The sequence below is a fragment of the Suncus etruscus genome, chromosome 7, assembly GCF_024139225.1.
Source record: "Suncus etruscus isolate mSunEtr1 chromosome 7, mSunEtr1.pri.cur, whole genome shotgun sequence".
Taxonomy (NCBI): domain Eukaryota; kingdom Metazoa; phylum Chordata; class Mammalia; order Eulipotyphla; family Soricidae; genus Suncus; species Suncus etruscus.
Genome location: NC_064854.1, coordinates 125,472,344 through 125,485,243, shown reverse-complemented (window position 1 = coordinate 125,485,243; position 12,900 = coordinate 125,472,344). Strand labels below are relative to the sequence as shown.

At 44.5% G+C, this 12,900-nt stretch overlaps 1 protein-coding gene across 1 annotated transcript in view; it reads left to right on the top strand.

The window, feature by feature from the left end:
- The first annotated feature begins 95 nt into the window (after positions 1-95).
- Positions 96-12,900, top strand: part of NEK4 (NIMA related kinase 4) — a 32,859-nt gene continuing 20,054 nt past the window's right edge. The window contains exons 1-7 of the mRNA XM_049776178.1: positions 96-308; positions 3,391-3,657; positions 4,729-4,926; positions 5,681-5,788; positions 8,263-8,417; positions 9,323-9,467; positions 11,918-12,382. Coding sequence (XP_049632135.1) covers positions 216-308; positions 3,391-3,657; positions 4,729-4,926; positions 5,681-5,788; positions 8,263-8,417; positions 9,323-9,467; positions 11,918-12,382 — 1,431 coding nt within the window. The 5' untranslated portion in view covers positions 96-215. The remainder of the gene's footprint in view (positions 309-3,390; positions 3,658-4,728; positions 4,927-5,680; positions 5,789-8,262; positions 8,418-9,322; positions 9,468-11,917; positions 12,383-12,900) is intronic.

Sequence of the window (12,900 nt, the reverse complement as noted above, 5' to 3'; positions counted from 1 at the left end):
CGCTTCCGGGTCCCGCGCTAGCCTCTGGGTACCACGCCTCGTTGGTAGCTCCTCCCGGGGCGGCCGGAGCATGCGCAGTTCGGGGCCGGGCCGAATCGCTATGGCAGCGGCGTCGCGGTGGGCTCGGCCTCCTCCGGCCGCCGACTCGGGCATGAGCGGGGCCGACAGGTAGCCGTGCTGCCCGCCGCCGCATCCGACCGGGCCCCGCCGGGAACATGCCCCTGGCCGCCTACTGCTACCTGCGGGCCGTGGGCAGGGGCAGCTACGGGGAAGTGACGCTCGTGAGGCACCGGCGGGACGGCAGGCAGGTGGGCGGCGGGCTGGGGCGCAGGGGGCGGGTCTCGGGGCTCCTTGGGGGCCCATCCAGAGCCCAGGGTGGGCCGGCTTTCCCTCAGTAACCTGCACCCCGATGTCCTTGATCATGGAGTGTGCTTATTTCCCCTCCACTGCATGCATTGAGACATGGCACCCCCCCCAGGACCCAGGGTGCACCCCAGACTTTGTCATAGGCCATAGGGTGTGCTGGGTCTGTTTGTTATCCCTTCAACTGGATGTGTTGAGACATGGTACCCCCAGAATCCAGGGTGCACCCCAGACTTTGTCACAGGGTGTACTGGGTCTGCTTAATACCTTACAAATTGGATTGATTGAAACATGGCACCCCCAGAACCCAGTGTGTACCCCAGACTTTGTCATAGGGTGTGCTGAGTTTGATTATTACTCTGCCAACTGGATGAGTTGAGACATCACATCCCCAGGACCCAACCCAACGTGTGCCCCATTATCCTTTTTTATAGGGTGTGCTGGGTCTGCTCATTACCCCACCAACTGGATGCATCTAGACATGGCATCCCCAGGACCCAACGTGTGCCCCACTATCCTTTGTCATGAGATGTGCTGGGTCTGCTTATTATCTGCCAACTGGATGCATTGAGACATGGCATCCTCAGCACCCAGTGCCTGCCACTTACTGTTTCTTGAATATAGGACCACAACCCCAAACGTCCCAGTTGGAGACTGCTGACTTCAAAACCCAGTTCTTCACCTTCCTATAGTTCCCCAGTTCAGTGCATAATAGCACTTCATTAGCCATTAACTAACCCCCAGAGTCAGTGATAACACCCTCTTATTTATCTGTTTGCCAAGCCTCTCCATCTCCACTTTTCTCACACCTGTCCAAGACACCAGTATCTAGCAGAACAGTGTGGCCATGAGCACCTCCTAGTCCCAGGACTTGCTGTTCTCCTGCCCATCACTTTTGTCCCAATCTCACAGATCTTTTTTCTTTTTAAACTTTGATTATGTCTCTCTGTTGACTTAATGCACTTTATCTCATCACATTCAAGATAACAAACCTGTTCTTAATGTTGTTTCTAAAAAGGGTGACCAGGTGATATGTAATCTGGAACAGTTTTGGAAAGGACAGGAGGCCCTGTTAATCACATCAGGAAGAGGGGTCCATTGAGATAGTCAAGTGATATGGTACATTTCTATCAGGTGCAAAGCACTGGGTTGGATTCCAGATACCTATGACCACCTCTAACCCTGCTGAGTGTCACCCCAAGGTGGCCTCCAGGTACAGTCAGTCAGCTACAGGGACAGAGTTCTGCAATGAGTGGCCTCTGTTGAAGAAGCATTCATAACATCAGGATAGAATTTCCTCAGACAAGTTAGAGTTTTCCCTCGGTATAACATCTCTGGCTTCTTCTGCCTTGTCTAGATGTGGGACACTGCTGGAACACAAGCTCTGGCATGAGATTTTCAGAGTACATTTGGGATAGATATTTTGAGTTGAAGATGGGATACTGGTTATAGTATTAGGACCCACATTGGCCACATTTTACAAAGCATATTTTTATATATATTCATTGAATGAACTTCTTGTTTGAGTTGATGTGGGCAATGTATAGTAATTAGTAGATAGTGCTTTTTCTTTAATGGGAAAACTTTGGGATGTTGGATCTGTTACCTTATTGGGTCATGGATTCCTGTGAGTAGCACAGCTCTTGGATCTATACCTGCATAATATAAAATACATTTGCAGGTATATTTTCAAATCATTTTTAAAGGAATATTATAGGGGAAATTTAGAGATTATAAAATCTCTACAACAAATTTTATTATCAGTCCCATGGAATGTTAACATGATCTCACTTTTGTTTTGTTTTGTTTTGTTTTGTTTGTTTTTGGGTCATACCGGCAGCGCTCAGGTTATTCCTGGCTCTACACTCAGAAATTGCTCCTGGCAGGCTCGGGGGACCATATGGGAAGCCGGGATTCGAACCACTGTCCTTTTGCATGCAAGGCAAATGCCCTACCTCCATGCTATCTCTCTAGCCCTGTGATCTCACTTTTTAAAGATTTCTTTTTTTTTTTTGGGCCACACCCATTTGATGCTCAGGGGTTACTCCTGGCTAAGTGCTCAGAAATTGCCCCTGGCTTGGGGGAACCATATGGGATGCCGTGGAATCGAACGGTGGTTGTGATCTTTCCTTGGCTAGTGCTTGCAAGGCAGACACCTTACCTCTAGCGCCACCTTGCCGGCCCCTTGGTTTTTGGGTCACACCCAGCAGTACTCAGGGGTTACTCTAGGCTCTACGCTCAGAAATTGCCCCTGGCAGGCTCAGGGGACCTTATGGGATGCTGGGATTTAAACCACCGTCCTTTTGCATGCAAGGCAAACACCCTACCTTGATGCTATCTCTCCAGCCCCTTTTTAGCCATTTTAATTGTAAATAAAAATGAGACAGATGAGGGGCCGGAGAGATAGCATGGAAGTAAGGCGTTTGCCTTTCATGCAGAAGGTCATTGGTTCTGGGCCCGGAGAGATAGCACAGCGGTTGTTTGCCTTGCAAGCAGCCGATCCAGGACCAAAGGTGGTTGGTTCGAATCCCGGTGTCCCATATGGTCCCCCGTGCCTGCCAGGAGCTATTTCTGAGCTGACAGCCAGGAGTAACCCCTGAGCAGCGCCGGGTGTGGCCCAAAAACCAAAAAAAAAAAAAAAAAAAAAAAAAAAAGAAGGTCATTGGTTCTAATCCCGGCATCCCATATGGTCCCCTGAGCCTGCCAGGAGTGATTTTTGAGCATAGAGCCAGGAGTAATCCTTGAGCATTGCTGGGTGTGACCCAAAAAACAAACAAACAAAAAAATGAGACAGATGGAAATATAATGCTTTTGTGAAAACCCCCCTTCCTAATCTGTAATAAATAGTAATAACAAATACTTTGCCAAAATTTGTGCTTTATGAATGACAGAATGAATAGGTTCTCAGCTATAGAAGGTTGGCTTTGAGTTATTTTAGGTAAGCCATTAAATCCTTCTTAATCGATAAAACTCAATGTTTATTTGCACATTATAAAATGAAACAACAAAACCTTGTTTTTTCTGTAGTATGTCATTAAAAAACTGAACCTCCAAAATGCATCGAGCCGAGAGAGGCGAGCTGCTGAACAAGAAGCCCAGCTTTTGTCCCAGCTGAAGCACCCCAACATTGTGACCTACAAGGAGTCGTGGGAAGGAGGAGATGGTCTGCTGTACATCGTCATGGGCTTCTGTGAAGGAGGAGATCTGTACAGAAAACTCAAGGAGCAGAAGGGGCGGCCTTTGCCTGAGAGCCAGGTGGTGGAGTGGTTCGTTCAGATCGCGATGGCTCTGCAGGTACAGCAGACCCTGTGTGTATGCCACTTGCTTGTAGGTGGGAAGATTTCTTAGGAAAGTTCTTTGCTAAATACTTTTTTTTTTTTTTTTTTTTTTTTGGATTTTGGGTCACACCCGGCGGTGCTCAGGGGTTACTCCTGGCTGTCTGCTCAGAAATAGCTCCTGGCAGGCACAGAGGACCATATGGGACACCGGGATTCGAACCAACCACCTTAGGTCCTGGATCGGCTGCTTGCAAGGCAAACACCTCTGTGCTATCTCTCTGGGCCCGTGTTTTGGGTATTCTTGGCCATGCTCAGAGGTCATTTCTGGTGGGGCTCAGGGGACCATATGTGGTGCTGAGCATCAGATCTGGATCAGCCTCGTTCGTACAAGCCAAGTGCTCTACCCTTTGTATTAATGCTCTAGCCCCCAAAACAATAAGGTTTTGGTATGTAATAAAAGAAACTAAGTTTCTTTATTATTCATTCAACTAAGGGTGTTGTATCAAATAAATAACGATGAGGCTGGATGGTGGTGGATGGAGATGGATTTCTTTCTGCCATCCCAGGCCACGTGGCTCCGCAACCCCATTCAGCCGGTGAGTCCCAGGCCCAGGTGAAAGGCGAAATCACTCACTCACAGGCAGGCTTCAGGAAGCATTAACTTTATTCATGCCCTATTCACCACATGTGTGTGGCCTATCTCATAACCTTTTAAGCATTCAGCCATTCTAGGCTACCCTGCGTCTTAACCCTTTCAGCCATCTTCCCTTTGGCCTCCATCCTGGTCCAAGACCAGAAACAGAGACCCCAAAGCCAGCGAGCTCATCAGGGCCGAAAGGGGCCCGAATTCCCTTGGTCCAAGGCTTATCTAACTTTTCCAAGACCCCTCCCAGGAATGGGCGGGGTCTTGCAGGTAAGGTTACACCTACTATCTGGTTCCCAAGGCCCCTCCCAGAAATGGGTGGGTCTCAGGTATCTACACCTAAATCCAGGGTTTCAGATAGGTACACCAACATAAGGGTATGTAAGTCAGAAAGAAAGAGCTATAAGTCTACTATATTTAATGAAAGGTTGTTTCTTTTCCCAGTATTTACATGAAAAGCACATCCTCCACCGAGATCTGAAAACGCAAAATGTCTTCCTAACCAGAACAAACATCATCAAAGTGGGCGACTTAGGAATCGCCCGAGTGTTAGAGAAACACTGTGACATGGCTAGCACCCTTATTGGCACACCCTACTACATGAGCCCGGAATTGTTCTCGAACAAACCCTACAACTATAAGGTAGGATTGAACATGCTCTCTTTATTATTATTATTATTCGTTTTATAATTAAATTTTTAAAAATCAAATCACCACGAGATACACACAGTTACGGAGTTGCTCATGATGGAGTTTTGGTCTTACGATGTCCATCACTGTCCCCTTATCAGTGCACATTTCCTGCCACCAGTGTCCCTGGTGTCCCTCTTGCTTCCCTACCCTGCCAGCATGCCTCGGTGGCAGATACCTCTCTTTTCTCTATTTGTTTTTCTTTTTTTCTTTTAGGCATTGTGGTTTGCAATACTGTTATTAATGGGGTATTGTGCGTATCACTTTATCTCTTTTCAGCACCCAGTTCTTGTCTAGAATGATCATTATTTAACTACCACTATTATCGTAGTGATCCCTTCTCTGTCCTCACTGTACCTCTAAACTCCCTTATGTCAAGCTTCTACCATGAACCAGCAGTCCTCCTGACCCTCATTTCTATTTCCTTTGAGTCTTATGATCATACAATTTTTTTACATTCCATAAATTAATGTGAACATTATATGTTCCTCCCACTCCCTCTGATTCATTTTACTCTGCATCCTACTCTCTATATCAATCCATGAACATGCACTTCTGGTCTCTAGGGTCATATTCATTAATGTACAACTCGTAATACTAGTCAGAAGAAGAATCCTCTTTGACTGAATTAGGAGAATGTTTTTCTGACGGGAAAATATAAACCAAACAGTTCCACATTTAGCTGTCTTCTGTTTTTCTCTTCTAGTCTGATGTTTGGGCTCTGGGGTGCTGTGTTTATGAAATGGCCACGCTGAAGCATGCTTTCAATGCAAAAGACATGAATTCTTTAGTTTATCGGATTATTGAAGGCAAGGTAAGGACACTTGGAGATAATTGGCTTTCTCTTTTTGGTCGTTAGTAAATTTTTACAATATGAGATGGAAGTAAAATAATTTTTCTTAATATGTTACACAACTCTAAAATATTTAGGCTTAAAGGATTTAGAAGGGATTACATTTTCTAAAGTGTTGGGAATCAAATCAGCAAGTTCTGGCTTATTAAATTTTCCAGTTGACTCTCCTTAAAACAATAACAAGCTCCAGTTAGTTACATAAGTTTCTTCAAGTCCCTGTTTTACTTGTCTTTATTTTTGAAGCATGCTATTTAATCAACATTCACTGATTCCACTTCAATAAAATGAGGTTTGCAGTTGGTACATTGGTATCGGGCAGTCCTTCCCTAAGTCCATTCTTTTCCAGCTCCGACTGAACCTTTTCCCTTTTACTCATAGTCAAGAGCTTCATACCAGACTGGAGCAATAATCCAGTAAGTAGGGCACTTGCCTTCAACATGTTGACCTAGGTTCAATCTCAGGCATCCCATATGGTCCCTGGAGCCTTCCAGGAGTGAGAGGCAGGTGACCTCTGGGTATATCCAGATGTGGCCAAAATAAAAAGGAAATAAGAGCTTCAACCGAAGCTGTGGTTATTTCACTTGTTCCAACTTTAAAACTGGAAGCATAGAATTTTTGTTTTCTTTTTTTTGATTTGTTTTATGGTAGCATACCTGGTGTGGTTTCTTTTCCTTAGGCTTCACATTTTTCACAAGCTTACTCCTGTACCTATCCTTGCATTGCTCTTGAACATTCAAAAAAGATTATTATTATTAGTATTGTCTATAGCCATTGAGTCTTTGTCCTTTTTTGGGTCACTTTTTAATGCCTCTACAAAAAATGAACCTGAACTATGGTGTGGATCATCTGGTAAACACTTGCTAATGTTCTTTTTTTTTTTTTTTTGCCAATGTTCTTGGTAGCTGCTGCTCACTTGCTACACAACTGCTTCACAGTTGGGGCCTACTGTGGAATGGTCCCACCATCATCCCTCACTGCTGTTGCTTGACCTGAAATGAATGGTTTTTTCATATTTGGAGCAACATTAATGCCATTTTGCAAGTAGCCAAGAGCAAGAGTAAATAACCATTGATGTTGGCTGTATAGTTGATAAGAATGGGTGTCCAGAGTGGGGAAGGTTGAATTTAGGAATATGAGACTAATTACTGGGTGCAGGGGAAGGAGGGGTGCCATATTTAGCAATACTCCATGACTATTTTTTTTTTGTTTGTTTTTGGGCCACACCCGGCAGTGCTCAGGGGTTACTCCTGGCTGTCTGCTCAGAAATAGCTCCTGGCAGGCACGGGGGACCATATGGGACACCGGGATTCGAACCAACCACCTTAGGTCCTGGGTCGGCTGCTTGCAAGGCAAACGCCGCTGTTCTATCTCTCTGGGCCCATCCACGACTATTCTTGGCTCTGCTCAGGGTTCTTGGGAGGACCATGTAGTATCAGGGTCTCCTGCATGGGAAATCTTTGTTAAGCCTGTCGTACTATTTCTTTAGCCCTAAGATTTCTAAATAGTGCTTGTAAAGGCTTATTGACTCTGAAAAATCAACTTGTGGTCACTCAGGTTAGTGCTAAGGACTGATCTGGGGCTTCCATACAAAACATACAAAATGTAAGCACTAGACTTTTTTTTTTTTACCTCTGTCCCCCCTCTCAGCACCAGCCTTTTGAGTCATTTTTCTAATCCCTGCAAGAAATATCTTTCCATATCAGAATATCTTACCATATCAGGTCTTATTTATTACGAGACTGCTAGTATTTTATTAGAAGGATGGATTTTTACATTCTGGTGAATGAATAATTAAGTCACTTCTTGAGGGGTAGAGCAGTAGTCCGGTGGGTAGGACATTGGTTTTGCATGTGGCTGACCCAGGTTCGGTCCCCAGAATCCCATATGGTTCTCCAAGCACCACCAGGAGTAATTCCTGAGTGAAGACCCAAGAGTAACCCCTAAGAGGTTTACCACTGAACAATATTGGAATGAACATCTGGTATATAAATCTTTAAGAATCTATAAACTTATTTCTAAGAAGATAATTCTCAAGTGGGACTAATGGCTTGAAGGATATATATTTACAACCTTACAGCTTTTTTTTTTCTTTTTGTATTTGGGTCACACTCTGTGGTGCTCAGGGGGTTACTCCTTGCTCTGCGCTCAGAAATCGCTCCTGGTAGACTTGGGGGACCATATGGGGTGCCAGGATTCAAACCACCATCTGTCCTGGGTGGCTGCATGTAAGGCAAACACCATACCACTGTGCTATCTCTCTGGCCCCCTACAACCTTACAGCTTGTTACAGTTTCCAGACCTGTATACTTTCTATATGAATTTACTTGTTATTTTCTGCTTATATGAGTGACAACTTTAAATAGCAGGAAACATTTGCCTTTTACTTTGCTTCACAAAATCATGACTTATAGTTTCATTATTATTTCTCTTTGCAGTTGCCACCAATGCCGAAAGATTACAGCCCAGAGCTGGCAGAACTGATAAGATCAATGCTGAGCAAAAGGCCAGAAGAAAGACCATCTGTGCGTAGCATCCTGAGGCAGCCATACATAAAACGCCAGATAGTCTTGTTCTTGGAGGCCACCAAGGCGTAAGAGACTTCCTTAAAAATAACTTGGATAACAAGATCAAATAGTAGCAGGTGGCTTTTAATTTGTTTTTTGAGGAAATCATGATGGTGCCTTCTGTAATTTTCATTTATAAGAATTTGTGTTTGGGGACTGTATGCACGCTCTCCCCTGAAAAAAAGAAAAATAAAAAGAATTTGTGTTTTTTATTTGTTATACCTGACAGTGTGCAGGAATATTTAGGGGTCACTTCTGGTGGTGCTGGATGACCATGTGATGCCAGGCCTTAAGCCTTGACCTCCTCCTGCAAGTACTCTTGGGAATCATCTCCAAGCACTGACTTGCTCACTGCCAGGTATAGCCTCAAAACCAAACAAAAACAAAAAGTTAGAGGCTGGAGCTGTTGCACAAGTGGTAGGGCATTTGCCTTGCACATGCTGCCTAGGACGGACCGCGGTTTGATCCCTCAGTGTCCCATATGGTCCCCACAGTCAGGAGCGATTTCTGAGTGCATAGCCAGGAATAACCCCTGAGTGTCACTGGGTGTAGTCCAAAAACCCAAAAAACAAACAAGCCCAAAACACTTAAAAAAATAACCCGGGCCCGGAGAGATAGCACAGCGGCGTTTGCCTTGCAAGCAGCCGATCCAAGACCAAAGGTGGTTGGTTCGAATCCCGGTGTCCCATATGGTCCCCCGTGCCTGCCAGGAGCTATTTCTGAGCAGACAGCCAGGAGTAACCCCTGAGCACTGCTGGGTGTGGCCCAAAAACCAAAAAAACAAAAAACAAAAAACAAAAAACCCAGAAAATGTCAACAAAAATAATTTTTTTTAATAGTGGACAACTGTGTGAGGGTGTATGATACATGTTTCTCATAAAAGTAAAAGCCCTTTGTACTATATGATAACTTTTTCTTCTTTCTCTTAAAGAAAAACGTCCAAAAATAATATTAAAAATGGGGACTCTAAAGCCAAGCCTGTGGCTACTACGGTGCTTTCTGGAAAGGCTGATTCCAATGATGAAGAGGTCCCTGCGCAGCAACAGTCTCCTGAGGACTCCAAGATACATGCACCGGTATGGTTCTTTTTTATATATAGTTTGATTTTAAAAGCTTTTCCTGGGGTCGGAGAGATAGTGCAGTATTTGCCTTGCATGCAGCTGACACAAGACAGACCTGGTTTCAGTTCCTGGTGTCCCATATGCGATTTCTGAATGTGAACCAGGAGGAAACCCTGAGCATCACCGGGTGAGGCCCCAAAACCAAAAAAAAAAAAAAAAAAAAAGAAAAAAAAAAAACTTTTTCTTTTTCTTTGATTTGTTTTGTTTTTGGGTCCCCCATTCTGGGACTGAATGGGATGCAGGGAATCCAACCCAAGTCCGTCCCGGGTTGGCCGCGTGCAAAACAGATGTCCTACTGCTGTGCTATTGCTTTGGCCCAAAAGTCGCGTTTTCATTTTTTTTCCTTTGGAAGGTGAGTAGGGTCTGAGACTCCTCCCTGGCTGGCCCTGTTCCCTTTTCATTATTGTTACTATTGCTCCTCTTTAGTGGTCATATCTAAGAATTCCTTGCCAAATCTCAGATTTTACAAATGTTTGCCTTTGTTTTCTTCAAAGAGTATTGTAGTTCTAGTTCACATTTAGGTTAGTGATTTATTAAACTTTTTTACTGAAAAAAGAAAATAAAACAGGGCCAGAGCGATAGCACAGAGATAGGGCTTTTGCCTTGCATGTGGCCAACCCAGGATGGACCCGGGTTGAATCCCCGGTATCCCATATGGTCCCCTAAGCCTGCCAGGAGTGATTTCTGAGAGCAGAGCCAGGAGTAACCTCTGAGCACCACCAGATATAGCCCACCCCCCACCCCCAAAGAAAAAGAATAAAAAAATTTTTATTGGGCCGGAGAAATAGCACAGCAGTAGGGCGTTTTGCCTTGCACGCAGCCGATCCAGGATGGACAGCGGTTTGAATCCTGGCATCCCATTTGGTTCCCCGTGCCTGCCAGGAGCGACTTCTGAGCTCAAAGCTAGAAGTAACCCCTGAACGCTGCCAGGTGTGACCCCCCCAAATTTTTTTTATCAAGGCAAATGTGTATAAAAATTTTCTGTTTGAGTTTTTGTTGGCCCATACTCAGTCGTGCCTGTGGTGTTCAGTGAATCAGACTGTAGCAGGAATCAAATCCAGGGTTCCACTATGGTAAGCATGCATATCAGCCCTTTGAGCTATCTCTCTGGCCCCATTTGAGTCATTTAAAAAAAAAAACATTTTAGGCTCCCTGGTTTGTGACACTAGCCTTCACTTTTCCCTTATTCCTTCCCTTCCCTCCTCAGTGTAAGTTTCTGTTGACTTTGGGCATTTGTTATACCCTTACTTTGCATCTTTTTATCCCGCTAGTGGTAGAAATCATTCTGTGTTTTATCATTTGGACTCACTTGACTCAGCGTGATACTTCCATTTTAGTCAGATTTAAGCACACAATTCAGTGACCCGAATTTTGTCCACAGTGTTGTGCAACCAGCTCCACTATCTTCCAAATACCCTTTCATCATTCCAAATAGAAACTTTGTACTCATTAAGCAGAATCCATCACCCTCTCTTCCCCAAATTCCTCCTACTGTTAAGTTCTGGTAAGAGCTGATCTACTTTGTGTGAAATGATTGTTTTAGATACCTAGTATAAGTAGAATAATACAATGTTTGCCTCTGTATCTGGCATATTTCCCTTAACCTGTTTATTTTATTTTTTATTTTATTTTATTTGGTTTTTGGGCCATACCTGGCAGTGCTCAGGGGTTACTCCTGGCTGTCTGCTCAGAAATAGCTCCTGGCAGGCCCGGGGGACCATATGGGACACCGGGATTTGAACCAACCACCTTAGGTCCTGGATTGGCTGCTTGCAAGGCAAACGCCGCTGTGCTATCTCTCCAGGCCCTATTTTTATTTTTTTTAAAGGGGACCATATGGGCTGCTGGGGATCAAACCCAGGTCTGTCCCAAGTTGACTGCATGCAAGGCAAAAGCCCTATCTCTGTGCTATCGCTCTGGCCCTGTTTGGTAGGCAAACGCCAGCCCCGCTGTGCTATCATTCAGGCTCTCCTTAACATGTTTTAACTTTTTATCAAGGTTTATTCATATTGAAGAATATATTAGAACTTGATACCTTTCTCTAACTATTATTCCAGTGTATGAATACACCTCATTCATCCATTCATTTACTAATGGGCGTTTGGATTGTTCACACCTTTGGATGCTGCTGCTCAAAGATCTTTGAGTCTTAGGGCCGGAGAGATAGCTTGGAGGTAGGGCATTTGCTTTGAATGCAGAAGGATGGTGATTCGAATCCTGGCATCCTATATGGTCCCCTGTGCCTACCAGGGGGCGATTTCTGACTGTAGTGACCCCTGAGCGCTGCTGGGTGTGACTCAAAAACCAAAAAAAACAAAAAGCTCTTTGAGTCCTTTGAGTCTTTCTGTTCCTTGGGATCTATATTGAGTAGTAGTGTAATAACTTAGAAGCTCATTTTCACTTAGGGTAAAGACAGATGTTTGTTGCAGGAGAAACCCATCGTCATTTGCCCCTTGAAGATACTTACAAGCATTAAGGACCCAACTTGCAATGCCGGCATGAGCAGCACCCCAGAATCACTGGCCACAATCAGCAACGTGGACATTGACCTCTTGCCTGCAGAAAGGAGGGACTCCTCGAGGAATGGCTTAGCCCAGGAGGATCAGCCAAGGTGCTTCGAGGCCTCTCATGAGCCAGAAAGTAAAGGCACAATTTGTCAAGTGAAGGAGAGACCTCAGGATAAGACTGAGGCCTGTTCTCAGCCTCAAAAGCTAAGTTCTCCTCGGTCCTCTGATGATGTCACTGGGGAAAGGAATGTTCCAGTGAAGCCTCTGCAGGCCCTAAACAAAAACCAAAAGCCAAAGGACCTGGTAGAAGATGTGCAGAAGGCTCTGGGTTTGGAGAGGAGACTGGAAAGTTCAGAGACAAAGGTATGGATGGACTAGTTTTTGGTTGTGCTCCTCTTGCCATTTTAGGAATATCTGTTATTCCATGTACTAACTTACACATAGGATTCCTAGAGCCATTCTGTATCTTACCTTGATTGAAGCATGCAATTAAGCAAATGGTTTATTAGAACACCATGATTTACAAATTTGTTCTTAATACAATTGAATATAGTTGTTTCAGGCATGTGATTTCTAATACCAACAGTCCCACCTTCAGTGGGATTGCCACCAATATCCCCAGTGTTCTCCCACCCCACTGAAGCAAGCAATTTGTATATATTTTTTCCTATTTGTTTTGACCTTTCCTTAGTCCTCCAAGTGGATAGGTAGTTGCAGCTGTCAGATACCATATTTCCTTCTGGTTTTTGGAAAGTTGGTGAATTGATCTAAATTATTATTATTATTTTTTTTTGGTTTTTTTTTTGGGCCACACCCGGTAACTCTCAGGGGTTACTCCTGGCTATGTGCTCAGAAGTTGCTCCTTGCTTGGGGGACCATAT